The sequence below is a fragment of the Triturus cristatus genome, chromosome 4_2 (assembly GCF_964204655.1).
Source record: "Triturus cristatus chromosome 4_2, aTriCri1.1, whole genome shotgun sequence".
Taxonomy (NCBI): domain Eukaryota; kingdom Metazoa; phylum Chordata; class Amphibia; order Caudata; family Salamandridae; genus Triturus; species Triturus cristatus.
The window spans coordinates 626,890,615-626,918,124 of record NC_140586.1 but is presented as its reverse complement, the minus strand read 5'-3'; the positions used below and the strand labels follow the sequence as shown (position 1 = coordinate 626,918,124).

General features: G+C 39.4%; 1 protein-coding gene across 1 annotated transcript; it reads right to left on the bottom strand.

The window, feature by feature from the left end:
• Nucleotides 1–26,939, bottom strand: LOC146834769 (uncharacterized). The gene is made up of 3 exons (XM_085599945.1): nucleotides 26,830–26,939; nucleotides 18,701–22,447; nucleotides 1–76 (listed from the first exon to the last, which is right to left on the bottom strand). The coding sequence occupies exons 2-3, from the start codon at nucleotides 22,402–22,404 to the stop codon at nucleotides 1–3; spliced, it is 3,780 nt and encodes a 1,259-aa protein (XP_085456071.1). The 5' UTR covers nucleotides 22,405–22,447; nucleotides 26,830–26,939.
• Between the last annotated feature and the right edge of the window lie 571 nt (nucleotides 26,940–27,510).

Here is a 27,510-nt window from a genome sequence, read left to right as displayed (position 1 = left end):
TCAGGAAAAGGAGTGCTTCAAAAACTGGGGAATAGATTTGGAGCTAGCTATAATACCATCATATCCAACTCCTTTCCTAACAAACAGAACAACTAACACAGATAAAACAATCAATTCAGTTCTAAGAGGCGCTAGAAGTAGAAGCCCCGGAGCCAATAGGGATGCGAACCTGCTAACTACAATAGTAAAAAACGTTCCTCAATTTACTCAACCACAACTTTTAATAGACAATAATTGGCAAGGTAACCAGCGCGCTCTTACAATAGCGGTCAATAAATGACCTGATGGAATAAGTACTCACTTGCCACAAACTAAAGAAAGTGGGACAAAAATATGCACCTGGAATATCAATGGTCTATCGGCTAAAATGTCAGAGCAAGAATTTTTGACTTATATAGAAAAATTCGACATAATACTCTTAGAAGAAACATGGAAAGAAAAACCATTTAGTTTGAAAGGATTTGCATCACTCTCGACTTTAGCTACTAAGACCTCAAATCTAGGTCGCAGCTCAGGAGGCTTATCGATATTAACCTCAGTAACAACTATAGGAGAAACCATACCAATAACCATTAAAATATCACCTCCAAATAGCGTGCAAGCCATTAAAATAGAGCTGAAATTAAATAAACAAATACAGACAGTAATAATAATAAATATCTATTTACATCCAAAAGGGAAGAAAAAAGCTATTATAGAATTACCTGCCGAATTGGACAGGTTGATGGAGGAAGAAAAAATGGACCATATTATTCTTGCAGGTGATTTTAATATGCATCTTATAGAAACGGCACAAACCCCAGACTTTATTCAAGAGATATCAGACCCCCGGACCAAAAATTAAAAGGACTAGAGCTGCAAAAAAACTTCTACAGGAATTAGAACACCGCAATATGAGAGCTCTGAATGGCCGCTTCAGCGAGGACCAACCACCGGCGGCAACCTTTCATACGACAAAAACTTCAACACACTTGGATTATACCTTTGTGACCTTAGGTCTTTTTAACCCCTTCGACGCTCATGACGGAACGGTTCCGTCATGAGCGTCGGTTGAGCTGTGCTCATGACGGAACCGTTCCGTCATGACCACGCCCGCGCAAGCAGCAGTCAGCACAGCGGGGGAATCCGCCCCGCATGGAAGGGGTTAATCATATAACAGCCTTTGAAATTGGTAATATTGGGGCCGATTCACAGAACTAACTTAATATAAAATCCTAAACTTACTACTTTTGGTATTCACAAAAGTTAGGATTTTGTCTTAAGTTTGTCTTAAAACAAACTTAAGACAGACTTAAGACAGTCTTAAGACAGACTTAAGACAGTCTTAAGACAGACTTAAGACAAACTTAAGACAGACTTAAGACAGATTTAAGACAGACTTAAGACAAACTTAAGACAAAATCCTAACTTAAGTCTGTCTTAAGTCTGTCTTAAGTTTGTCTTAAGTCTGTCTTAAGACTGTCTTAAGTCTGTCTTAAGACTGTCTTAAGTCTGTCTTAAGTTTGTCTTAAGACAAACTTAAGACAAAATCCTAACTTCTGTGAATTCCAAAAGTAGTAAGTTTAGGATTTTGTCTTAAGTTAGTTCTGTGAATCGGGCTCATTGATCTTAGTGACCATTTTCTTCAAGAGCTAACTTTGAGAGCCAATCCAGCAGAGTCATTTTCTGCAGCAATAGAAATAGTCCAATCTAATACCATCAATCTCAAGAGAATAAGATGCAACTCGGAAAATATAGAGACAATTGCTGCAACCGCAAAACAACTCTATGCACAATCGGACAAAAAGAGTTGCAACCCTTTAGAACGCTGGAATAATTTCACCAAAACTCTCAGTGAGGCATTTCCGAGCAAATCAAAGAAGAAGGAAAAATCAGCCTCATACAATCCCAACAAAATAGTGAAATGCCCGGAAATTAAGAGACTGACCCGTATCACGAACCAAACATTGAAATTATTACGTAAACATCCATTTGACTGGCAACTGCAAAATACCTTGCGACAAACAAGGAAAATATTGAAGCAAAAAAGATGGAGAGCCAAACAAGAGAAAAATCACAAAGATTGGACATTACTATATTACGAGGCAAAGCAAAAAAACAGCACTAAATTTTGGAAGAAGGTCTCAATGTTGCTGAGACCAGGTCATCACGGGTTAAGCTCTAATGTCACCGAAGCAAGATGGTACACTTATTTATACCAACATTTCAATGATTCGGAACCAACTGCGGACACTCAGACAACATGTGCAACAATAAGAAACTCTACCCTTAAACCAACAATAAGAAACTCTATCCTTAAATTAACCCCAGAGAGTAGTAAAACAGTGACAAGCGAGGCAAGATGCAAAACACTCTACTTGCCAGAACAGAACAAAGATCAGCTGATTAAATCAAACCTAATGAGCACATCAGAAGATAACTCAGATAGAGAATGACATCTTATTAGAAAACTAATAGCTAAAGGTAGGAGAGTAGGAGCACCTGGGCCTAATGGAATTCCTCCAATGCTATTTAAGCAAGATCCGGATTTCTGGAGTAAAGTTCTGGAGCCAGTCTATAGACATGCCCTATCATATATGAAACTACCAGACTCATGGAGAGGTTCAATTGTAAGCCCGATATATAAGCAAGGCGGTCGCGACAATCCAAATAACTATCGGTTAATTGCCCTAATAGATGTAGAGGCCAAATATTATGCAGGGATCCTTCTGGAAGAACTCACAAGATGGACAGCTGAATTCAACATCATTCCCATAACACAGACCGGTTTCCAAAAAGGCCAAGGAACAACAACAAATATCTTGGCCCTGTCCATACTTATGGATGCTGCAAGAGAGAAAAAACATACATTATACCTCTGTTTCATAGACTATGCTGCAGCTTTCGATCATGTGGACCGAAATATACTCTGGGACAAACTGGCAAAATGGGGGATACCTCCGCTACTTCTGAATCAACTCAGACATCTATATACAGAAACATGGATTAGGATAAAACTGGGAGAAGGCTTGCGATTATCGAGAAAAATTCAAACAAACAAGGGCCTCAAACAAGGTTGCATCCTTTCACCAGTATTATTTAACCTCTTCATGGCTGATCTGCCAGAAGAACTGGACAAATGTTCATCCCATAGTCCATCACTAGGAGGAAAAACCCTGACAAACCTACTTTATGCCGATGACCTAGTTTTACTCAGTCGCACTCCTATTGGCCTACAGCGCCTTTTGGATACAACTAACAGTTTTTCTAAAAGAAACATCCTAAACATTAACAAATCAAAAACTAAAATTATGGTAGTGAATTACCATAAAAAATCCATGCCAAAATGGTACTTGGATGGGCAAAGAATACATCAAGCCACTACTTATAAATATCTGGGGATCCTTTTGGATCACAACAACTCGTGCAAACCACAGCTGGAAGCCTTAAAAAATAAAGGTATGACATCCTGCCTGGCACTCAAACCACTGAAGAATCAGCTACCAGATCTTTCCCTGGAACCTTTCTTAAAAATATTGAGAGCCAAATTTCAGCCTACAATTTTATATGGGAGCGAACAAATGAGAGGGAGAGACGCTTTAACGCTAAATAATATTATAACAACAGCATATCGTGTGATATTCCAACTTCCAAGATATGTCTCTCCAGCCCAACTTCGTTTGGAATTTGGCGTTCAAAATCAAACAGTGGAGAGAATGGGAGCCTATGCAAAAAGCTGGCACAAAATCAGACTAGCTGAAAAAGGCACTTTAAATGACCTTTTATGGACAGAATTAATACGAAACAACAAATCCCTATCTAATAAATATCTCAAAGATTCAATTGAGAAACTGGGCTTAGAGAACTTATGGAATACTTCAGTATCCCACAATGTCTTTAAAAAACTAGTGACAAAAGCAACAAAAAGCATCTCCCTCGCATTAGATAAGGAAATATTATCAAGACGAACTCATGGATGGACAGTGTTAAACAATTATAAAAATGGCAACCCTCAAACCTATTTAAACCTAGGAATAAAGATCCATACCAAACAAAAATTCTTGAAGTTAAGATTGGGGGTCGGTCCGATAAAAACATTATTGCCGCCATGGAAACCTACCGGACAAGACAGTGAATGTAGATTATGCGGTCTAGGTGATGAGAACATTACCCACATCATCTGTTTATGCGAAGAATTGAAGGACATAAGGGTATCCTTGTTAAAACCGTTTTTTATTGAGCATGGTGTGAGGACCTGCAGACAAGCAATACTTCTATGTTTTAATCCGAGTGTTACTCAATTAAATTGTCGCCTGATAAAATTTTTTGATATCACAGAAAAAAGATTAAACATCCAAAAATAATTCGCTAATGGATTAAAGAAACAGCGATTACTCTCCGGTTGATCGGCAAATTCCTCCTATCTTGCACATTTTATGAATATTAACCTTTTCTCTTTTTATATTGTATAATATTTCCTGATTTTTAGAAAAGTATTTCTTTTAATTCAAATGTACAGATGTTATATTACCAGGAAATTGTGTTTGTTTTGTATGATCATTATATGCAATGATTTTAATTAATTATGCATAATAAAAAAAAAAAATTACTTAGGGTTGGATAATGGAACCATGACCTCAGACCCCCAGCAAATAGTTGACGCACTAACCTTACATTATGAAACGGTGTACACGTCCACAGCCAATAACACAATTGAAGACAACCTAGCCTTCCTGAAAGACATTCACATGCCTACACTGCCACATGACGCTGCCTTGGTGCTTGAGGCCGAGCTATTTCCGGATTAACTAACCTTAGCAATCGGTGCGCTGAATACGGGAAAGGCCCTAGGACCAAATGGTATCCCGGTGGAATTATATAAAAGAACTGCGACCTAATTAGGGGAATTACCCAGAGACCAACGCCTGGCGACCATCGTGACGATTCACAAGACGGGCAAGCCTCCGCTGGAATGCACGTCTTATCGACACATATCTGTGAGAAGTTGGCCTGGCATATGTTGGTCACTAGTTATAGTGGCCACCTTGCACCAGTCCAATTCGACTCTTATGGTAGATAGGTTTAAGACAACCTTTTAAAGAAAGCTATCCTAGAGGTAGCTGTGGAGAGCAGCCTTCAGGCTAAGTCTCAGAGGAATGTAAAGCAGCTTGTTTTACCTTATAATCTCTTGAATTACCAAATGAAAGGACACCACACAGGTATATATATCAAATATATATGTATTTATTTCTAGACACACTCTACTAACCTCTTTACGAGATTAGAAGCCAGGAACACATTCAAATATCAACATTTCACAATAAGTTAAGCACCAATATGGCTGGGGCCCTAGGGGCGTACCAGACCATATACTAAAAAAGAGGTTTAGGAAAGTCGACTTGCAGAATGACAATGCCTAGGGCCTGTAGAATCGCTGGGGCTTCACTACTGCAGTGAAAGCAGGTAAGTAACAGACCCACGAGAGACGCATGCAGTGTGTGAACACAGCCGCGGGTTCCCTATTGATTACAATGGAGCAAGTCGCGGTTTGATTTTTAAAGTTTTAGGGTACTTCGAGGAAGTCTACAAGCAAGCCACTTACAAGGTAAGTAATTGGAGGGCCAACACACACTAGGGCACCGGAGTGCACGAGTTACCTCACTCAGGGAAGCCGGGTGCATAGGTGTCTTTTGGTGTCGGGTCGCATCGCTGTTTTCTAGAGACCAAAGAAGACTTGCTGCTTGCGGCGACTGAAGAAGTGTCCGGTGGAATCCAAGGGTGGATTCGAGATGCTGAAGACCTGAAAATTGAAGTGACAGTGCCAGTGACTCGGGGCCAGGAAGATGGATGCCCACGGATGTCGGGTGATTTCAGGTGATCAAGGGTGTTTTGACTCTTCGCTCACGAGGTCAAGGAGAGATCGATGATGACCAGCAGCTGGATTCGGAGTGTCCCACAACGTCTGCAGCTGATGGCGGTGTCAGCAACTGGATTGGAGCCAACAAGCCTTGGCAACAGCAAGTCTTGTGTAGATTGAAGAAAGTCAATGTTGCAGGTGAAGATGGTGAAGATAGGGGAGGGACTAGCTCTATGACCACTCCTCTGGGAGGGTCAGGGTAGGGGTGGTTACACCCACTTCCCTTTGTCCAGTTTTGCGCCAGAGCAGGGGCAGGTAGCCCCTGAACCGGTTTGAACTGGCATATGCACAGAGGAGCCTACTGCTGACTCCCCCAGTCAGCAGCAGGAGGGCAGCCCAGTGTCTGTGCTGGTGGCATCCATTTTGTGATGCCAGGGCTCTTTCAGATTTCTATCGTGTTACCACAGTAGGTACATGTCATGCCCTCTAGAAGGGTGGTATCATACTCCCACACCAGTTACTGGTGTGGGGGTATGATTCCAAGATGTTTGACACCAAACACGACATGTTTTTATGCAGTCATTCCAAAGTTACCATTAACCGGGAGGTTATAATGCACTTAAGAGTATATGGTTTAACCGCATCCACAAACAGCCACAAGGAATAGACCCTGCCAGCTGCAGAGGGGTCCTGCTCATGCAGAGGCACCCCCTCACATTGTAAACCAAGCACCCTGCCCTCAGGATTGATAGGGCCTGCCTTAGGGGTGACTGATAGGTTTATATGTGTGTGTATGGTGAGATATAGGAACCTATACCTCTGTGAGGAGTGCTAACACTACCTCACCCAGGCTGCAGTAGCAGGCCTGTGGTGTCAGATTTAGTCTGCTTCCCAGGGGTGGCATAATACATGCTTCAGCCCCTGGTAGGTCTGTGAAGTGCCTATGCCCTTGGTACCTTGGGTACCATATACTAGGGGCTCATAAGGTACCACAGTATCCAATCACTAGTGCATCTAGTATGCACTCAAAGTTGTTTAGAGAGAACAGAGAGACTGGGGCCCTGATTAGCAGGGACCCAGCCTGATTATAGCCAGAAACCAGTGTATACATCAGAAAAAAAGTGGGGGCAACATAAGTGCAGATCCTTTTCTCCTACAATATCACTAATGAACGCTGAAGCGAAAATATTGGCCAAGGCGCTGGCACTCAGGTTACAGCTGTATCTCACAACACTCATTCATCTGGACTAGTCAGGCTTCATGCCTAATCGGAGTGCGGCCCTGAATCTCCGGAGACTACATAGTGTCATGGCTCGAGAATCGACGATTGAGGAAGATGCAGTTATTCTCTCCCTGGATGCATGCATGGCATTCGACATGGTCGAATGGCCCTTCCTCTTTGCCGTTCTCCAACATATGGGGTTTGGCCCCAAATTCTTCAAATGGGTGCACCTACTATACAATAAACCTATGGTGCAGGTTGTGGCGAACGGCCGAATCTCGATGGATTTTCCACTTGGCAAAGGCATGAGACAGGGCTGCCCGCTATCCCCACTCCTGTTCGCGATAGTGCTGGAACCATTGGCGGCATGGATATGCCAGGATCCGGTTATCCGAGGACTGAAGTGGACATTCGGTTGGGAAGATCGCATATCACTATATGCTGTTGATGTCTTGCTATATTTTACATCCCCATCGCGTTCCATCAACTGCCTACTAGATATTTGTGCGGCATATGGCAGGGCCTCAGGTTATACCTATAACTGGTCGAAATCACTTTTATATATCCTACATGGGCCCCCACCCAGACTGCCACGCAATTGTGAATTACAAATTGAAAAACAGGGTTTCAAGTACCTTGGCATATATGTCACCCCTCAGATCACACTCTTTACGGAAGAAAACCTTATGAAACCCATGGCGCGATTCCGACGGGATGTCAAACACTGGCGTTCTCTACCACTTACCTTACTGGGCAGAGCGACCCTTTTCAATATGATGGCACTGCCCAGATTCCTTCATATGCTACAAAACACCCCTTTTCCTGTCCCCCCCTCCTACTTCACGATGATACGCACTGAAGAAACTAAACTGCTATGGGGCGGTGGATCCGCCCGTATTGCTATGAAGAAGCTTGTGAAAGGCTGGTATGACGTAGGTATAGCCCTCCCACATATTTCAAATGTATTACTGGGCTTCACAGCTCATTGTGATAAATCAATGGCTTCATGCGCCACAGGAAGACCCAGCATTTCGTATGGACAGACATCTTCTAGGAGGTGAAGGGATCATGGGAGCGCTATATAACAGAAATAAACGTCCGACTCACACAGGCCCCATGGCTCACACAATACATGTCTGGTATACGGCACAGCGAACACTGGTTTGGGAGGGGACTATCACGCAAGCAACGCCATTGTGGGACACCCGAGCATTAGGGAAACTACGAAACACCAAGGGGTTCCACCAATGGGACCTGATAGGTATCTCCAGAGTGGGAGACCTGTGGAAAAAAGGCATGGTTATCCCGTTTGACCAACTGATCACCTACAAACAAGCGCAGACAGAAATCTACAGATACGCACAGGTTAGTCATGCACTAATGGCAGCAATTCCAGCAGTCATGCAGCTTCCGGAGGCCTGCCCACTGGAAGATAGACTCCTAACAGAACACCTCAGTAAAAGAGCTATCTCCCTGACATACAGAAAACTAATAAATAATCAGCCAGACCCCACGACAACCCTTAAGGAACGGTGGGAAACAGATTTGGAAGAGTTAGACGAAGACGACTGGCAGATGGCCCTGGCAACCCCGAAGGAAGTTGATACCTTCGACATTGCAATTAGTGCAAATAAAAATTCTACATCTTATATATTACACACAACTCCTGATACATAAGCTAGGTAGGGCAGATAGTCCACTCTGCCTCAGACAGTGCGGCACCGTATGTACCATCTGGCACATGATCTGGGAATGCCCTGTAATTACTCGCTTCTGGGAGACCGTCATAAATACGATGTCATGAGTCACTAGAGTAGGGATCACACCGGAACCAAAAAGGTGTTTACTCAACATATGGGAGCCAACAGACTTAAATCACGCAGCACAGTATTGGGTAACACTAGGCCTGGCATTAGCGAAGCGTAATATAGCACAACACTGGGGGTCAGAAGTGACCCCGACACATCGGCAGTGGTGCAGGGACATGGATGGCATAAGGTATGGGAGCACTGGAATCGATTCCGTGGTGATATCTGCGAACCACCACAAGAAGAACAAGGGATGGAAGATAGCGATTGACCATGCTGGGGAGTCAAACAAAGATTGTAATGTAATGCATAACATGCCAATAACTGTCAAAGGGGGCGGGAACTCATTCCCAAATGTAAAAGATATACCACCGCAAAGTATGATTTGGTCATTTATTGTATGCACTACGAAATGCTCCATCATTGTAATGATTGTCAGTATGTATATTAAAATGGCAATACAATGTTACATTTTTTTTAATAAAAGCATGTGGCACTTTGAAAAGGAATGCATTGACATAATTAGAACTGCTCTTGCACTGTGGTGAAAGGAAGCTATTAAGTAATATTTGAATAAGCTCTGCAGCACAGAAGATTTTACTATGTGAATACTGTACTTATGCATTCTGGGACTGGTAGGAAAGTGTCCCAAAGTCACGTGGAAGCATGGATTGATAAGCACCTGTGTCTTGATACCTCTGCACTTATGATTAAGGCACTATTGCCAAAACGCATCAGAAAAAGATCCTTGAACATGCATCCTTGCAATTCATAATTAAACACTTTGTTTTCACCATGAATTGGCTTCAGCAATCAGCACCCTTTGTTTCTTGTTGAGGGATGCTCTGTCACCGCAGCTGAGTCCACCCTGCAGGGTTGACGGCCCAACGATTGAGGACTGTTTTGTGTATATATATATATATATTCAGTGAAAAAACCATAGGTTTCACACATGTTATAGTTAGCTGGAAATTTTACTGATAAAAAAACAATGAAATTCCCCCGTTATAGTTAGTGCAGGCAACTATAACTCACGCGACCGCAAACCTCTGCTGATGACATATGTGTCTTTATGAAAAAAAAATATTTGTAATATATGTATAGCTAAAATTTAATGGAAGAAGACATGGGCAAATAAGTGTCTAAATACAGTATTAGCATCAGCAGAAGATTGCGGTCGCGTGAGTTATAGTTGCCTGCACTAACTATAACGGGGGAATTTCATTGGTTTTTTATCAGTAAAATTTCCAGCTAACTATAACATGTGTGAAACCTATGGTTTTTTCACTGAATTTGCAAGGTTTTTTAAATGCTAATTCCTAACTATAACGTGTGTGAAACCTATGGTTTTTTCAGTGAATTTGTACGTTTTTTTAAATGCTAAGTTACTTTACGCCATTCGTGGCGTGCGCGCCCACTTAACGCAGTTCGTTCCGTGCGCGCACCGCGCGCCCACTTTACGCAGTTAGTGCCGTGCACGCACGGTGGGCATGCGGTGTGCTACGCGCACCGCGTGCCCACGTTACGCTAGATGGGCCATGTACGCACGATGCGCTTCGCGCACCGTGCGCACATGGAGGACATATGATGCGCTTCGTTGTGAAAGGTAATATTTTAATTTTTCACTGTATGTAATATGCCATGCGCAAATGGGGCACTTCGGGCACCAATTGCACATGGGGTGGAGAGAGTATGGATAATTTTTTTTTTTTTAATTAATTTTTACCGTACGCGTATGGTAAGCGTAATCGGCGAAATTATCGAAAAAATTAAAATTCCGTTTTTGGCCTTGGGGGATCTTTGAGGACTCCCTCAACATGGCTAGGTGCTTAGGAGCTGTCTAAACAGCCCCTTTACATGTTTTTGGCTTTGTTTTTTAACCCCCTCTCAGACTGCGAGAGAGAAAATGGCGGCCGCCGCTTCCTGGTTTCGACCGATTCGAATGTTTACTAAGATCTAACAGCCAATCAGAATCGCGCTCGCGCACGTCACCGTACGCGTACGGTAAGCGCACCGTAAGCGCACCGTAAGCTGGCTCAGATATATATATTGATTTAAAGGCTATTTTCTCAGAATCTACTGAACAGATTTACACCAAACCTACAAAAGGCACTTCCATGAGCTGTAGACTACCTCTCTGCCAATTTTCAAGGAACTCTGTTCAGCCGTTCGGGCTGTAGCTGTGTCTAAAGGTCCTATGGAAAAATGCATGGGAAAAACGCGTTTTGGGACCCCCCTTTTATCTCAGCCCCCGCTTGACGAATCCCCCCGAGACTTTCAGGGTAGGAGCGGAGCGTAGCGCCCCATTAGTTTTGAAAAAACCAAACAAATTATTGGGCCTTGGGGGTCCTTGTGGGACCCCCTGAGCAGGCCTAGGGGGTCAGGGTGTTCCTACCCTGCCCCCTTTTCGTGTTTTGTGAGGTTTTTTGGGGGTTTCTTGTGCCTCGGTTCTACCGAGGCACAAGATGGCTGCCAACACTTCCTGATTTGGAGTGTTGACAGTCATTAGAAAGCAGCTCGTGCACGGCAGGGTGCGCGCTGGGTACGCATACGGTACGCGGATCCTCAGAGGCCATAGATATATATGTACATTTATATGTAATTTTCTCAGGAACTACTGAACAGATTTACACCATTTAAGCAAAAGGCACGAGTCTGAACTGAGGACTACCTCTTTGCCAAATTTGGTGTAATTCCGTTCAGCAGTTCGGGCTGTAGCTGCGGCTAAAGGTCCTATGGGAAATTGCATGGGGAAAACACGTTTTGGGAACCCCCTTTTTTCTCAGCCCCCGCTACACGAATCATCCCGAAACTTTCAGGATAGGAGCGGACCGGAGCTGGCCAAAAGTTTTGAAAATTTTGCGAATATTCGTCAACGGGCTCCAAAGTTATTCCAAATAGAATGTTGCAGATTTCCTATGGAAAAAAGGTCCTAACTATAACTACCTCCTGGCGACTGCCAGTAGGTAATATATGTATATATATCTATATATCTATATATCAATATATATATATATAGATATAGAGAGAGAGAGAGAGAGAGAGAGAGAGAGAGCTATATATATATATATATATATATATATTCACTGAAAAAACCATAGGTTTCACACACGTTATAGTTAGGAATTAGCATTTAAAAAACCTTAGAAATTTAGTGAAAAAACCATAGGTTTCACACATGTTATAGTTAGCTGGACATTTTACTCGTAAAAAACCAATGAAATTGCCCCGTTATAGTTAGTTCAGCTAACTATAACTCGCGCGCCCGCAATGCACTGCTGATGACGTCACATATTACATCACTCATGACATGGTCAGTGACATCACTCATGACATCACTGATGACATCTCAAATGACATCACTGATGACCTCACTGATGACATCATCCTTGTGATAGAGTGGCAGACCTCCTCTCACCTTAATATAAGCTTTGATACACACATTCAAAAATAGAGACTAAAAATTTCAAAACAATGGACATACCAATACCAGTTACAACAACCTCTTCAGTAATTCTAAGATCCACATACACATCCACTCATTCACCAACAGTCCTATACAGTCACTCATACATGTACTCACTCATCATATGTACTCATACATCTATACATCCTGTTACACAATGCCACTCATCCATAGAGTTACTCACACACATAGTCACTCATGCTAATAAAGAATCAAACATACATTTACTTGCATATACAGTTATACACACACCACCACACTTACTTCTACGGAAACTTACACATACTTAGTCTTTTAAACAATCACTTATAGAAACACATACTTATTCATACAGGAACTCTTTCAATCTCTCACTCTCACATATACTCACATATATACACCAATAGTCACATATACTAGTTTAAAACATATGTAGTCACTCATAAAGACACTATTGAGACAGTCATTCACTCACTAACACACCCATACACACACTCATCCACCCATGCAGTCCTGCACACATGCTCTGTTCAACACATACAAACAGTGAGTCACTCATTCATGCACCGATGCACTACGTAATACCCCCCACCGAACCATGCAGACACTCAGACTGATACTCAAAAAAACAACTAATAACCTATATAGACACCCATGTAGCTACTCACCAACCCATGCAGCCACTTATACACAAAGTGAGAGACTGATACAGATATTTACATATTTAAACATTACTCACTAAGCCATGTATTCACTATGATACACTTAATCAGTCAGTTACACAATCAATTTTTCAAAAACAAATCATCCATTTAGACAGTAATATACCCATTTATTCTTCCATCAACCTTGAGATATACATATATAAAACATATTTAATTTTCAGAAAAACACACATTCACTGGATGATGTCATCAGTGAGGTCATCAGTGATGTCATTTGAGATGTCATCAGTGATGTCATGAGTGATGTCACTGACCATGTCATGAGTGATGTAATATGTGACGTCATCAGCAGTGCATTGCGGGCGCGCGAGTTATAGTTAGCTGAACTAACTATAACGGGGCAATTTCATTGGTTTTTTACGAGTAAAATGTCCAGCTAACTATAACATGTGTGAAACCTATGGTTTTTTCACTAAATTTCTAAGGTTTTTTAAATGCTAATTCCTAACTATAACGTGTGTGAAACCTATGGTTTTTTCAGTGAATTTCTAAGGTTTTTTAAATGCTAATTCCTAACTATAACGTGTGTGAAACCCATGGTTTTTTCAGTGAATTTGCAAGGTTTTTTAAATGCTAATTCCTAACTATAACGTGTGTGAAACCCATGGTTTTTTCAGTGAATTTGCAAGGTTTTTTAAATGCTTTTTTTTTTTTATATTCTTCATTTTTTTCAAACATATTTTTATTTTAATTTTCTTATCTTTTATAAAGACTATGCTTTAATTTTTAAAATCCTTAAATATTTTTTTTATATATATTTTTTAAAATAAACATGTAAAATTTATTTCCAGATTTTTTTTTTTTTTTTTTTTTTTTTTTATAGTACGCGTACCGTAAGCTCACGGTAAGCGTACGGTTTACGCAACGTCCGTAATCTATCTACGCTGCTTGCGTATAGTTACGCACTTTGCGTAGCCGCGCGTACTGCGCGTGGGACGCGTGCGCGCTTACGCAACACGCGCACGTTACGCGGAAGTGCCGGGAAATGACTTTTATGCGCATGTGCGCAAGCGCGTGTCTTTTTTACGCGCACGCGTACTTTTTGCCGTAAGCGCACCGTAAGCGTACCGTAAGCGTACGGTAGGTCATGTGATCTTGAAACACAACTTTTGATTGGTTGAAACTACTTTCAGTTCTAGAACTCTCCTACACCACACCCATTCCCCTCATTTCTGCTTGTGATCCCTTAGGAGAAGGAGCTGGTTTGTCTTTGGGATACGATGGCAGAACAGCAGAGCCCTTCTGAGAGTGAGGCTAGCACCAGCAGCACTGTCTTGAGGCAGAGAGCGAGGAAAGTAAAGCCTTCTTATGTTTGGGATTTTTTTACTTTTCCAGAAGGCCAGCAAAAGGTGAATGCACCCTTAGTTACTTGCATTCTGTGTAAGCGTGTACTTTCTAGAGGTAATCCTGACAGGAAGTATTCCTTTGGGAATCACACCATGATGAGGCACCTCAAAGAAGTACACAGAAGGACACATGGTCATCTTTTTGGAGGTAACTCTTCAGAAAGACGAGCCAGTACATCCACAGCAGCTCAGCCTGGACCATCATCTGCAGGGCAGACTCCTTCTTCTGCAGGTCAGGTGAGCCCTTCATCTGTGGGGGGAGAATCTCCTTTTGCTGGCCCTCTGGAAATTAACCCTCGGTTTGCGAGGGTTGAAGTACGGTGCGCCACTTGTCACGATCTAATTACTTATAGGGAGACCAGTGTTTCCCTGGTGAACAGTAAAATAGATCAGCACACTTGTCGTACCGTCTAATATTCCCAATCTTTCTTTCCTCTGTCCCTGCATGAACACAACGGTTCTTTTAAGAGCCAACCTTATCTTTCATCTTTTTTTTTCTTTTTTTTTAAAAACTTTTTTTTTTTTTTTTTACCGTACGCGTACGGTAAGCGTACCTTTTTTTTTATTTTTTAAAAAAAACACTAAAAATCATTTTTCACATTACAAGGTCCTTGAAAGACTACAATTATTACTATTGACTTACCATACTCACTGAAAAAAATATTTATTCATTTGTTTTTTTAAAAAATAGTTTTTAAAATGGTTGTAGTTTACGAAAATTTTCTATATCGATCTGAAAAAAAAGAAAAAAGTATTAATATTTTTAAAACATTTTATAATACAGTACACATATTTACATTTTTTTCCAAAAAATATTTTTGCCTTATTTTTGCTGTTTTCAGAATATATTGCATTTCACTATAAATTGTGAAAGCAATTGCATTCATCATTTTACAGCGGGCAAAAAAAAATAACAATCTCAAAGATTGTATTAAAAAAGCCCAGAATCTCTTCTCACTTAAACTTATCATTACAGAAATGCATATTATTCTTAAAAAATGTCATCTAAAAACAATACTTTTTTCTTTAAAATACCGTCTGATATTTTTGTTTCAGAAGTACATTCACAATAATATATCTCAAATAACTCCAAAATACATCTGATTTTATTTCCTTTAGGCCAAATAGTATTTTTTATTCTTTCCCTGGAATAAATTTCCAAGGGAAAACCATTAAAATTCTAAAGTTTAATCTGTCCAGATCTCACCGATTCTCTGTAACATTTTGGTTCACGAAAATTTTTCGAATAATTTATTTAGTCCACAATAGAATTGCTTACTTTTCCACATGGCCAAATAGTAATTTTTGAAATCATTTTTGAAAAAATTTCCAGTGGCAGTCCAATAACATTCCAAAATTTAAAATGTGCAGAAGTTACCGATAATCTCTAAATTATTGGTTTTTCAAAATTGCATTAAAAATTTAAAAAGTCCACATTACAATTGGTTATCTTTCCTTTAGGCCAAATGATAATTTTAAAAATCTTTTTTCTACAAAATTGCAATGGTAATCCTGTAAAATGGTAAAATTATTTTGTCCAGATCTTGCCAAGTCTCTCTAAAATTTAGGTTTCAGGAAGATTAGATAGGAATTTGCTAAATCAAAAGGCAAACGTTGTTTGAAAATCAATTGGGAATCATTACACAGTGTCCATCCTTTTTCACATTTTAGATAAACTGTGTAATGTCCAGAAGTAACAGTAGGTCCATCATGGAAAATTATTGCAACAGTTACAAAAGTTTTTCCTGAAATTGATAATTGCTGTCCTGTAAACTTCTTTATTAAAGTATCCAATTTTGATCCATCAGCTCTACATCGTTGCATCATTAAAATTACATACTGTCCGTATTCCCTTAAAATTAATGTTGATAACATGTCAGAATTACACTCACCACATTTCATGCTATGATTAGCATCTTTAACTAAGTTTGCAAAAGTGACTGTTTTACTCTCTGGCAATGTCAAATAAATAAACCTTTCATTATCAACAATAGAACCACTTATATTATAACAATTATCACAACTATGTTCCCATTTATAAGAGAGACCAAAAAAAATGTCAATGGGAACTCCTTCTTCTTCCACTACCTGAAGAAAATACATCAAAAATTCGTGAGCATCTTGCTGTTCATTTTGAGAAAACTGTGTTCGTCCTGAACATACATCTAAAAGTTTTCTAATATCAGTAGCACTTTCTATTTGAGTTTTATCTTTACTCAGCTTTTGAAAAAGGAGACTGAGCTCTGAACAGAATCTTTTTCCCTGATTTATTATTATCTGCTCTTGCAAACTTTCCAGATAAAAAGCAACATTCAGCACTACATTTGCGTAGCAGTTGACACCAGAGCTATTTTCAAAATGACATCCTACAACCTGTTCTTCATTTTCCTTATTCTTTTTGCTTGCAATTACATCACTCCTCTTTTTTTTCCTCTTCTCTACATCTTCATTACAGATATTCTCATTTCTCCTTTTACGAGAAACTACACGTTTCTCCAACACAGGATACTGACCTAAATGAGGAGCATAGCTTCTTCTTAATCTATTATACTCCTTTACACAGTTTGTATCAGCACTAACTTTTGAGTCATCGAAGTCTATCATGAATAAACCTGATAATGTTTTGACTCGTGACAAAGCAACATATGCCATACCTTCTTTGAACACACTAGATCCAATGTTCACAAATGCACAATCTACAGTCAATCCTTGAGACTTGTGAATAGTTACAGCATATGCTAGAGAAAACGGAAACTGCTTCCTACGTACATATAAGTCTTTCACAAGCATGAAACGAACTGAACAACGACAAATGTCTTTAACTTCCTCTATCTGATCAAATTTTATTTTTAACCATTCAATTCCATCTTTTTTCTGATAATTAATAAAACCCACAACTCTTCCCATCGCTCCATTTACTAAGCCTTTTTCAACATCCAAATTTCTCCTTAAAAACACTCTACAGTTCATGCAAACATATAGATTTTTTTCTAATCCTGCTGTTTTGGAGATGTTCTTCTCTAGTGAGTCCAATTTATTTTTCAGTTTGCCTGTTACTGTGACAGTAATTCTTCCATCCTCAATTTTGTCCACTGCTTCCAATTTCCTGATCTCTTCCTTTTCCAATTTCAAAAGCTCCTCATTGAATATTGAGCATTCACGTAGAGTTGGCATTAAGCAGATGACACTTTTGTTTTCTGCAATGTTCTTGTATATCTTCTCTGCAACTATTTCTTCCTTTGGAAATAAATTATGTAGCAGCCGAGTCTGTAATGCTTTTTTGCCAGCTTCTGTGAGTAGTCCAATCCTGATATCTTTCAGAATACTTCCATATTCTTCATCGTTTGCTTGCCTCATATTAGTTGTAAGTTCCTTGTACTCAAAGAAGGACCAAATATTTGTATTACCGATGCTTCCCAATGACTTCTTCGTGTCTTCATGTGTCACAGTATTAAACACTGGTTGTCCTTTAACCGGAGTAAGTTGCAAAAGATCCCCAAAAACTATGACGTGTTTTCCACCAAATAACACGTCATAGTCTGTCTTCAAAATTTGCTGCATTCTTAAATGCACAAAGGGAAGCATTAAGTTTGATACCATGCTCACCTCATCAATAATGAGAACTTGCATCTTCTTCAATACTCTTGAAACTTCCAAGCATGCTTCTCCAGTTAGCTTGTTGAATTGTATTTTGTTCTCATGCTCCACTGGTAACATTAGCAAACGATGTAAGGTGATTCCTTTTATGTTATATGCTGCTAACCCAGTTGGAGCAGTAACCACACAAGACAAAGTAGAATCTGTTTTTTGCTTTAGGTAGCTTCTGATGACTTTAATTAGGAAACTTTTTCCAGTGCCAGCTTGTCCGCTTACATACATCCTGATTGGATGAAATGATGTGCATGAGCACTCTTTTTTTTCATGTAGAAATCCGTGATCAATTTTGTTTTTGATCTCTTCATAAATTTGTTGCTGCTCTTGATTCAGTTGTCTTTCCAAATTTTCTAAGTCTATAAATTCTTCTTGAGCTTGATTCATAGCCGTTTCCACTTCATTCATGGCTATTGATGCTTCATTTTCAACGATTGGTTGTCCTAGGGGATCTTGACTGTATGTTCCTGAACTTTGGCTGTCCTGAGAACTGTCTCTAGCAATTTCTGCTGCAATTGTAGTTTCCTGTTCAATTTCTTCATTTAACATTTGCAGATAAGTTGAGAATGTACTGCATTGTATGCTGTCTTTGCAAGCATTAAAAGAATCTTCATAGCTCTGGAATTCTCCCAGTAGTTCATCCTCTGAACGCCATGGTTTAAACAACTGTAAAAGAGCCAAGTAGTAAAATTCTTTCTTGTCGGTAGTGTCGCAACTCAGCTTCCGGTGATTTATCAAACTTCCTTTGGTTTGCTTCACCAAACATCCTTCTTCACCAACGACTTTATATTTTCCATTATTGATGTCTTCTGCAGCTTTCCGTGAATAAATGTAGTTCTGCAGCACTTCATAGAGACACATGTTCTCCAGATGATGACTTCTCTTGGGATAATATGTGTCCAACATGTTTGTTTTCAATATATCTGTACTTTCAGGTTCGAACTGTGCCAAATATTCAATTTCTCCAACAGATTTCAGTACCCGATTTCTCATTGCTGCAAGGCCTAAACTTGCCCAAATTATTCTTCTTGACTTCGAGTAGAGACTTGCAGAAGATAATCTATCTGAACATTCGTAGGATCCAATTTCTCGATGCGATAACATCTTCAAACTGAAACTGTACAGCTTCTTACTGACAGTCTTCTCGTGAGAAATCTCTTCCCACATTTCCTTCAATTCTGTTTTTTCTGATTTCGTAATGTAAGACGTTACATATCGAGCAACAGCAATGGAATTGTCAGCAACATACTGTATATCCATGTTAGCGTTCCACATGGATAAAATGACTGGGTTGTAGTCATTTATATTTTTTGATTCTTCTTTTCTTTTAAGGTTGTAGGTATTCTTAGGTGATTTTCTTGTGATAGTATGTCTCACAGCTGACATAAAACTGTTGACTCTTCCATTTGTAAGAACAGGTCTAGGAAATCCAAATCGACATTTAGTGTAGTATTTTTCTTTGCTCTTGTATTTCCGTCGACAGTATTTTCCACACCGATGACTTTGGAAACGTAGAACTTGCTCCTTTAACTTGTACTCTTCTGTGCTTTTAGGTATAGCACATGTTGCATATTCTTCAATGTAAGATAACACTGCTTCATCAGTATCTGTTCCAAACTTTGGGGCATCCTTGATCCACAGCAGCATATGAATATGAGGAGCACCTCTTGCCTGGTACTCTTTTCTCCAAAAGAAATCCACTACTTCTCCAAGGGGTGGATTTTTTTTATTGCAGATGAAGGACATCATAGCCTCAAATCTATGATTGAAATATCTGCAAACATTAACCGGATCCAATGAGCACAGTTCTCCTGCTGTCTTGTATTCGATGTTTTCAATGTTTGAATTGGCCTCTCGTAGAAAATCCAGTAAATCATCCCAAGCGTACTCGGCGCAGCTTAGGGTAAGGAACCATGTTGGTGTTCCTAAATTGCGTAACATGCATTTTAGTTCACCATGGCGTCGGTACCAATATTCATTTGTCCCACGCTGACAAGCCATCAGATTGATCAGTTGTGTTTCCAAATGATCATCTCGGTGCTGCACTTTCTCCATAAAATCCTTAGCAGACACATTTTGTAAATGTACTCCACTTTTTAAAATGTGATTTACTGCATAAGACAGTGCAGACAAGTCGCTTTCAAATAAAAGATGGAACAAATAAGGGATACTTTGTCGAAATCTGGGATCTTCAGCATATAGTCTTGTAGTCCGATACTCAGAAGCTGGAATCTGTTCCGGACGTTCATCGTATCGTCCTCCTTTTCCTTTAGGAAACAGCTGAGGAAAACATCGAGCTTCCAAGCTCTCCTCCCATACACTCACGGGATTTCCTTTTGCTTTCTTCATCTGAAAGAGATCAATATTGTCTCCCATAACTTCTTTCGAATGGAGAGGATGTATGCTAAAATGTTCATAAATTTCTTCTTCCTTTGACTTGTCCACTTTTTCAATTTGTCCACTTGGTGTTTCTGTATCTCCTTGTAAATCTTCTTCTTCTTCTTCTTCTACTATATAAATTGATTCATACCATTTGTTATTTTTTTTCAAATACAAATTTGCTCTTTGTACTTTCCGCACATCTACCAGCTCCTGCCAAATCTTCTTATTCTTTGTAGGTACACCATTAACCAGAATAATTAATGGTTCAGTTTCCAAAGTATCCGCATCAATAGTTTCCATATTTTTTTTCAAATCCAAGGGCAAATACACCACTCTACCTTTTAAACCTCTCAGTAAATCTGAAGGAGGTAATTTACCAGTTTTGGGCTCCATACGTACTATGGTCTGGAACGGATGAACACATTGAATGAGTATAGACTCATATGTATTTAATTCAGAAAGTTCAGCAGGAATAGCATCCAATTCTAAATTATTATGTACAGCTCTGGTCGGCATTCTATTTTCCTCTAACTTGTTGTAGCAGTATTTACAAATACGCTGATCTTCACCCAATTCAAAACAATTTTCAAGAAATATATATGTTGCAAAATCCATCCACTTATAATTATCTTCATTTTCACTCTTTCTGTAGAGATCAACATTCCTAGTTTGTTTTCTATAATGAGTTCTGCGGCAACAAATACAAGTAACATTTGGTCTTTCATTAGAGACTATTGCAAATTTTGTTATGTGATCATTAAATGTCTTACTTACACAAGGTTCTACATTCTCTTCCACTTCTGCCTCATTTACTGTGTCCTTCTCTGCACTGTTTTGTTCAGGACCAAAGTAACAAAACTGAATTTCATCAACAACCTTCTCTACATCTGATACCGTTCCTCGGAACAGAGCCCTATTCAATTCATTTAACTTTATTGCTGGACTTTTGGCAAAATACAACCGTCTCACAAACTTTCTCATTTCAGTATGATGAACAGCCAGCATCCTAAAATGATGGAAAACACTATTGCACACTTTTCTAGATAGACAAGCAAGAGAATGACCCTGCAAACCAGTATTCTCTCTCACTCTGCATGGATCCAGACTTTGAAGCACCTTAATCTTTTGTTTTACACTTTTTTTACTATATTCTCTTAGAAACTCTCGAAATCTGTCAATAGATTCCTGACGCACAGTGCAAATACTACTACAATTCCAAGTGTACACTGGGGCTTTAGGACGTCTCCCCATTGCCTCATCTGCCATCACTTGTACCTCATCTCTTGGAACCATTATCTCCTTCTCCATTATGCAACCATTTTTTACTTCGTATGAACGACCTCTGGTGTCAACTGCATGCAGCAAACTATTACTTTGAAAATAGCTCTCTTCATTAAAAAAAGGTTCACTACTTGAGCTATGCATCCACTTTCCTAAAAACACTTTACAAAAATTTGTTCTGTTCACTACTCTTTTGCTTTTGCTTTGTGATTTCAGTACATTAACCATTTTATCTAATGTACGCATCCTATTCAAAATTAATATGAATAGTTTCCTTTTTAATTCTAATGCCTTTGCTGCAATGGCTTCAATTTCTTTTTTTCTCTTATAATATTTAGCCTTTTGCTTATATTTCTTTATATCCTTTATCAAATTGGACATAACTCTTCTCTGAAACATTTTTCTACGTATCTCTTTAAATGCTGTTTTTCTGTTTATGTTAAACTTTTCAATTGCAGAAGGTATATTTGCATTAACTAAATCCTCAATTTTTTGCTGTTCTGTAGGTTTTGTTACATTTTTCCGAGAACAGACATTTTGTACATTTTTGTTTGTTTTCAATATTTTGTTTAGGAATTGTCTTTTTTGCTTACCAGAAGATTTTTTCTTTTTCCCAACATCAGCATCTTCTACTAACTTTGGTCCTCCAGTTGTCCTCAAATATAGTTTTTTTTTTAGCGTTTTTTGAACTCGAGATGTTGTAGGCATCTTAAATTTTGTTCACTGTTCTTCAGCAATACCTGCAAAAAAACTAAAAAAAAAATTCTTTATTGTATTTAAATATATTACTACATTTCTTTTCACAATAGTCACAAAACGAAATTTCTTTGCCAATTTGAATGCACACAAACTCCTCTTTTTTTTTGGGCAAGTGAAAATCTGTATAACAAACTGTCACATTATGAAACCAAGCTGTTTTTTTTTCAGACCACCACCGTGTGTATTCTCTGTGACTGCCTACACTCCAGCAGGGGCAACCAGCCTTAGTGATGCTGAATGTATTTGCATTACAGACTTAAACCTGAAAACCCCACTCGCTTCTAATTACTGTGCATGACTATACATGGCAAGCACATGGGTGTGTGCTAAACCTCTGCTTCTTCCCCCAAAAATTCGCTCCTCTTTTCCATCTACTGCAACTGTGAAATCACCAGAGCAAGACGCAATACATTTCTGCCTATAATTCTTCTATGCACACAGAGTCATGTTTTCACATTAGTGCCAAAACGAAATTTCTTTGCCAATTTGAAAGCACACTTACTGCTCTTTTTTTTTCGGGGGCAAGTGTATATCTCTTTTTTCAATTTGAAATCACTTTTACAGACTGACACATTCTGAAACCTTTTTTTTAAATTTATTTAAATGCACATGTCCAAGCAGTTTTTTTTTCAGACCACCACCGTGTGTATTCTCTGTGACTGCCTACACTCCAGCAGGGGCAACCAGCCTTAGTGATGCTGAATGTATTTGCATTACAGACTTAAACCTGAAAACCCCACTCGCTTCTAATTACTGTGCATGACTATACATGGCAAGCACATGGGTGTGTGCTAAACCTCTGCTTCTTCCCCCAAAAATTCGCTCCTCTTTTCCATCTACTGCAACTGTGAAATCACCAGAGCAAGACGCAATACATTTCTGCCTATAATTCTTCTATGCACACAGAGTCATGTTTTCACATTAGTGCCAAAACGAAATTTCTTTGCCAATTTGAAAGCACACTTACTGCTCTTTTTTTTTCGGGCCAAGTGAAAATCTCTTTTTACACTTTGAAATCACTTTTACAGACTGACACATTCTGAAACCTTTTTTTTTAAATTTATTTAAATGCACATGTCCAAGCTGTTTTTTTTTCAGACCACCACCGTGTGTATTCTCTGTGACTGCCTACACTCCAGCAGGGGCAACCAGCCTTAGTGATGCTGAATGTTTTTGCATTACAGACTTAAACCTGAAAACCCCACTCGCTTCTAATTACTGTGCATGACTATACATGGCAAGCACATGGGTGTGTGCTAAACCTCTGCTTCTTCCCCCAAAAATTCGCTCCTCTTTTCCATCTACTGCAACTGTGAAATCACCAGAGCAAGACGCAATACATTTCTGCCTATAATTCTTCTATGCACACAGAGTCATGTTTTCACATTAGTGCCAAAACGAAATTTCTTTGCCAATTTGAAAGCACACTTACTGCTCTTTTTTTTTCGGGCCAAGTGAAAATCTCTTTTTACACTTTGAAATCACTTTTACAGACTGACACATTCTGAAACCTTTTTTTTAAAATTTATTTAAATGCACATGTCCAAGCTGTTTTTTTTTCAGACCACCACCGTGTGTATTCTCTGTGACTGCCTACACTCCAGCAGGGGCAACCAGCCTTAGTGATGCTGAATGTATTTGCATTACAGACTTAAACCTGAAAACCCCACTCGCTTCTAATTACTGTGCATGACTATACATGGCAAGCACATGGGTGTGTGCTAAACCTCTGCTTCTTCCCCCAAAAATTCGCTCCTCTTTTCCATCTACTGCAACTGTGAAATCACCAGAGCAAGACGCAATACATTTCTGCCTATAATTCTTCTATGCACACAGAGTCATGTTTTCACATTAGTGCCAAAACGAAATTTCTTTGCCAATTTGAAAGCACACTTACTGCTCTTTTTTTTTCGGGCCAAGTGAAAATCTCTTTTTACACTTTGAAATCACTTTTACAGACTGACACATTCTGAAACCTTTTTTTTTAAATTTATTTAAATGCACATGTCCAAGCTGTTTTTTTTTCAGACCACCACCGTGTGTATTCTCTGTGACTGCCTACACTCCAGCAGGGGCAACCAGCCTTAGTGATGCTGAATGTATTTGCATTACAGACTTAAACCTGAAAACCCCACTCGCTTCTAATTACTGTGCATGACTATACATGGCAAGCACATGGGTGTGTGCTAAACCTCTGCTTCTTCCCCCAAAAATTCGCTCCTCTTTTCCATCTACTGCAACTGTGAAATCACCAGAGCAAGACGCAATACATTTCTGCCTATAATTCTTCTATGCACACAGAGTCATGTTTTCACATTAGTGCCAAAACGAAATTTCTTTGCCAATTTGAAAGCACACTTACTGCTCTTTTTTTTTCGGGGCCAAGTGAAAATCTCTTTTTACACTTTGAAATCACTTTTACAGACTGACACATTCTGAAACCTTTTTTTTTAAATTTATTTAAATGCACATGTCCAAGCTGTTTTTTTTTCAGACCACCACCGTGTGTATTCTCTGTGACTGCCTACACTCCAGCAGGGGCAACCAGCCTTAGTGATGCTGAATGTTTTTGCATTACAGACTTAAACCTGAAAACCCCACTCGCTTCTAATTACTGTGCATGACTATACATGGCAAGCACATGGGTGTGTGCTAAACCTCTGCTTCTTCCCCCAAAAATTCGCTCCTCTTTTCCATCTACTGCAACTGTGAAATCACCAGAGCAAGACGCAATACATTTCTGCCTATAATTCTTCTATGCACACAGAGTCATGTTTTCACATTAGTGCCAAAACGAAATTTCTTTGCCAATTTGAAAGCACACTTACTGCTCTTTTTTTTTCGGGCCAAGTGAAAATCTCTTTTTACACTTTGAAATCACTTTTACAGACTGACACATTCTGAAACCTTTTTTTTTAAATTTATTTAAATGCACATGTCCAAGCTGTTTTTTTTTCAGACCACCACCGTGTGTATTCTCTGTGACTGCCTACACTCCAGCAGGGGCAACCAGCCTTAGTGATGCTGAATGTTTTTGCATTACAGACTTAAACCTGAAAACCCCACTCGCTTCTAATTACTGTGCATGACTATACATGGCAAGCACATGGGTGTGTGCTAAACCTCTGCTTCTTCCCCCAAAAATTCGCTCCTCTTTTCCATCTACTGCAACTGTGAAATCACCAGAGCAAGACGCAATACATTTCTGCCTATAATTCTTCTATGCACACACAGTCATGTTTTCACATTAGTGCCAAAACGAAATTTCTTTGCCAATTTGAAAGCACACTTACTGCTCTTTTTTTTTCGGGGGCAAGTGAAAATCTCTTTTTACACTTTGAAATCACTTTTACAGACTGACACATTCTGAAACCTTTTTTTTTAAATTTATTTAAATGCACATGTCCAAGCTGTTTTTTTTTCAGACCACCACCGTGTGTATTCTCTGTGACTGCCTACACTCCAGCAGGGGCAACCAGCCTTAGTGATGCTGAATGTTTTTGCATTACAGACTTAAACCTGAAAACCCCACTCGCTTCTAATTACTGTGCATGACTATACATGGCAAGCACATGGGTGTGTGCTAAACCTCTGCTTCATCCCCCAAAAATTCGCTCCTCTTTTCCATCTACTGCAACTGTGAAATCCCCAGAGCAAGACGCAATACATTTCTGCCTATAATTCTTCTATGCACACAGAGTCATGTTTTCACATTAGTGCCAAAACGAAATTTCTTTGCCAATTTGAAAGCACACTTACTGCTCTTTTTTTTTCGGGGGCAAGTGTATATCTCTTTTTTCAATTTGAAATCACTTTTACAGACTGACACATTCTGAAACCTTTTTTTTAAATTTATTTAAATGCACATGTCCAAGCAGTTTTTTTTTCAGACCACCACCGTGTGTATTCTCTGTGACTGCCTACACTCCAGCAGGGGCAACCAGCCTTAGTGATGCTGAATGTATTTGCATTACAGACTTAAACCTGAAAACCCCACTCGCTTCTAATTACTGTGCATGACTATACATGGCAAGCACATGGGTGTGTGCTAAACCTCTGCTTCTTCCCCCAAAAATTCGCTCCTCTTTTCCATCTACTGCAACTGTGAAATCACCAGAGCAAGACGCAATACATTTCTGCCTATAATTCTTCTATGCACACACAGTCATGTTTTCACATTAGTGCCAAAACGAAATTTCTTTGCCAATTTGAAAGCACACTTACTGCTCTTTTTTTTTCGGGCCAAGTGAAAATCTCTTTTACAGACTGACACATTATGAATCCACCATGTGTAACTACAACAAAAACAATTCCCATTTCTATTATTCATTTCTTAAGTTACCACATACATCCCCTCTCAAACTGTAAACTCACCTTTAGAATTAGTTAGTTGTGAAAGAAATGTGTCACTCAAACAGCAGATTATCAGAGCCAGGATCTCTGTTCTGTACACCTCTCTCCTCTCAGCAGAACCAGATAATGGCAAACTTTCCCTCTATTTTTCCACACATATACATGTAAGTTTCAAATCTCAGTGCTTCCCCCTTTTTTTCAAATGTAATGACACATTTCTATTGGTTGAAAACCAACCCTTTTCCAAAAGTACCCTGCCCCCAACTTGACTTCTGCCTAGTACCCTTCCCCCAACTTGACTTCTGCCTGCTACCATAGCAACAGCTCATGGAACACTGCTGTGTGCAGTTAGGTCAGAAGTTCGACACACAATGTTTCAATTCCACAGAGCAAGAGTGCTTGACTTTTCAAACCTAACTGCAAATCCATAGTACTGTTCTTTGGTTACACATTTTTTTGTACCAATACAAAACATGCTTCTATTAATTTTCACATACAGCCTAGTTTTTTTTCTAGAATGGTATGAAACAGCCAATCAGTTCTTTTTGTTTTGTAAAAAATATGTATGCCTCCATTTCCAAACTGTCTTTCTTTTCATATTGCCATTCTACTGAAAGACACCTCCTGAGTGCATCCAGTTCTCCTTTGAAGATGTTCACAGTGTGGATTGTAGGGCACAGCTATGTCTTCTGGAGTGAAAAG

What these genes read in the sequence shown, in the direction of transcription:
- LOC146834769 (XM_085599945.1), bottom strand. Translation starts at nt 22,404, where the DNA reads ATGCCTACAACATCTCGAGTTCAAAAAACGCTAAAAAAAAAACTATAT. An exon ending in TACTACTTGGCTCTTTTACA is followed by an intron (nt 77 to 18,700) that starts GTTGTTTAAACC and finishes TCTGTTTGTTAG; the next exon opens with GAAAGGAGTTGGATATGATG.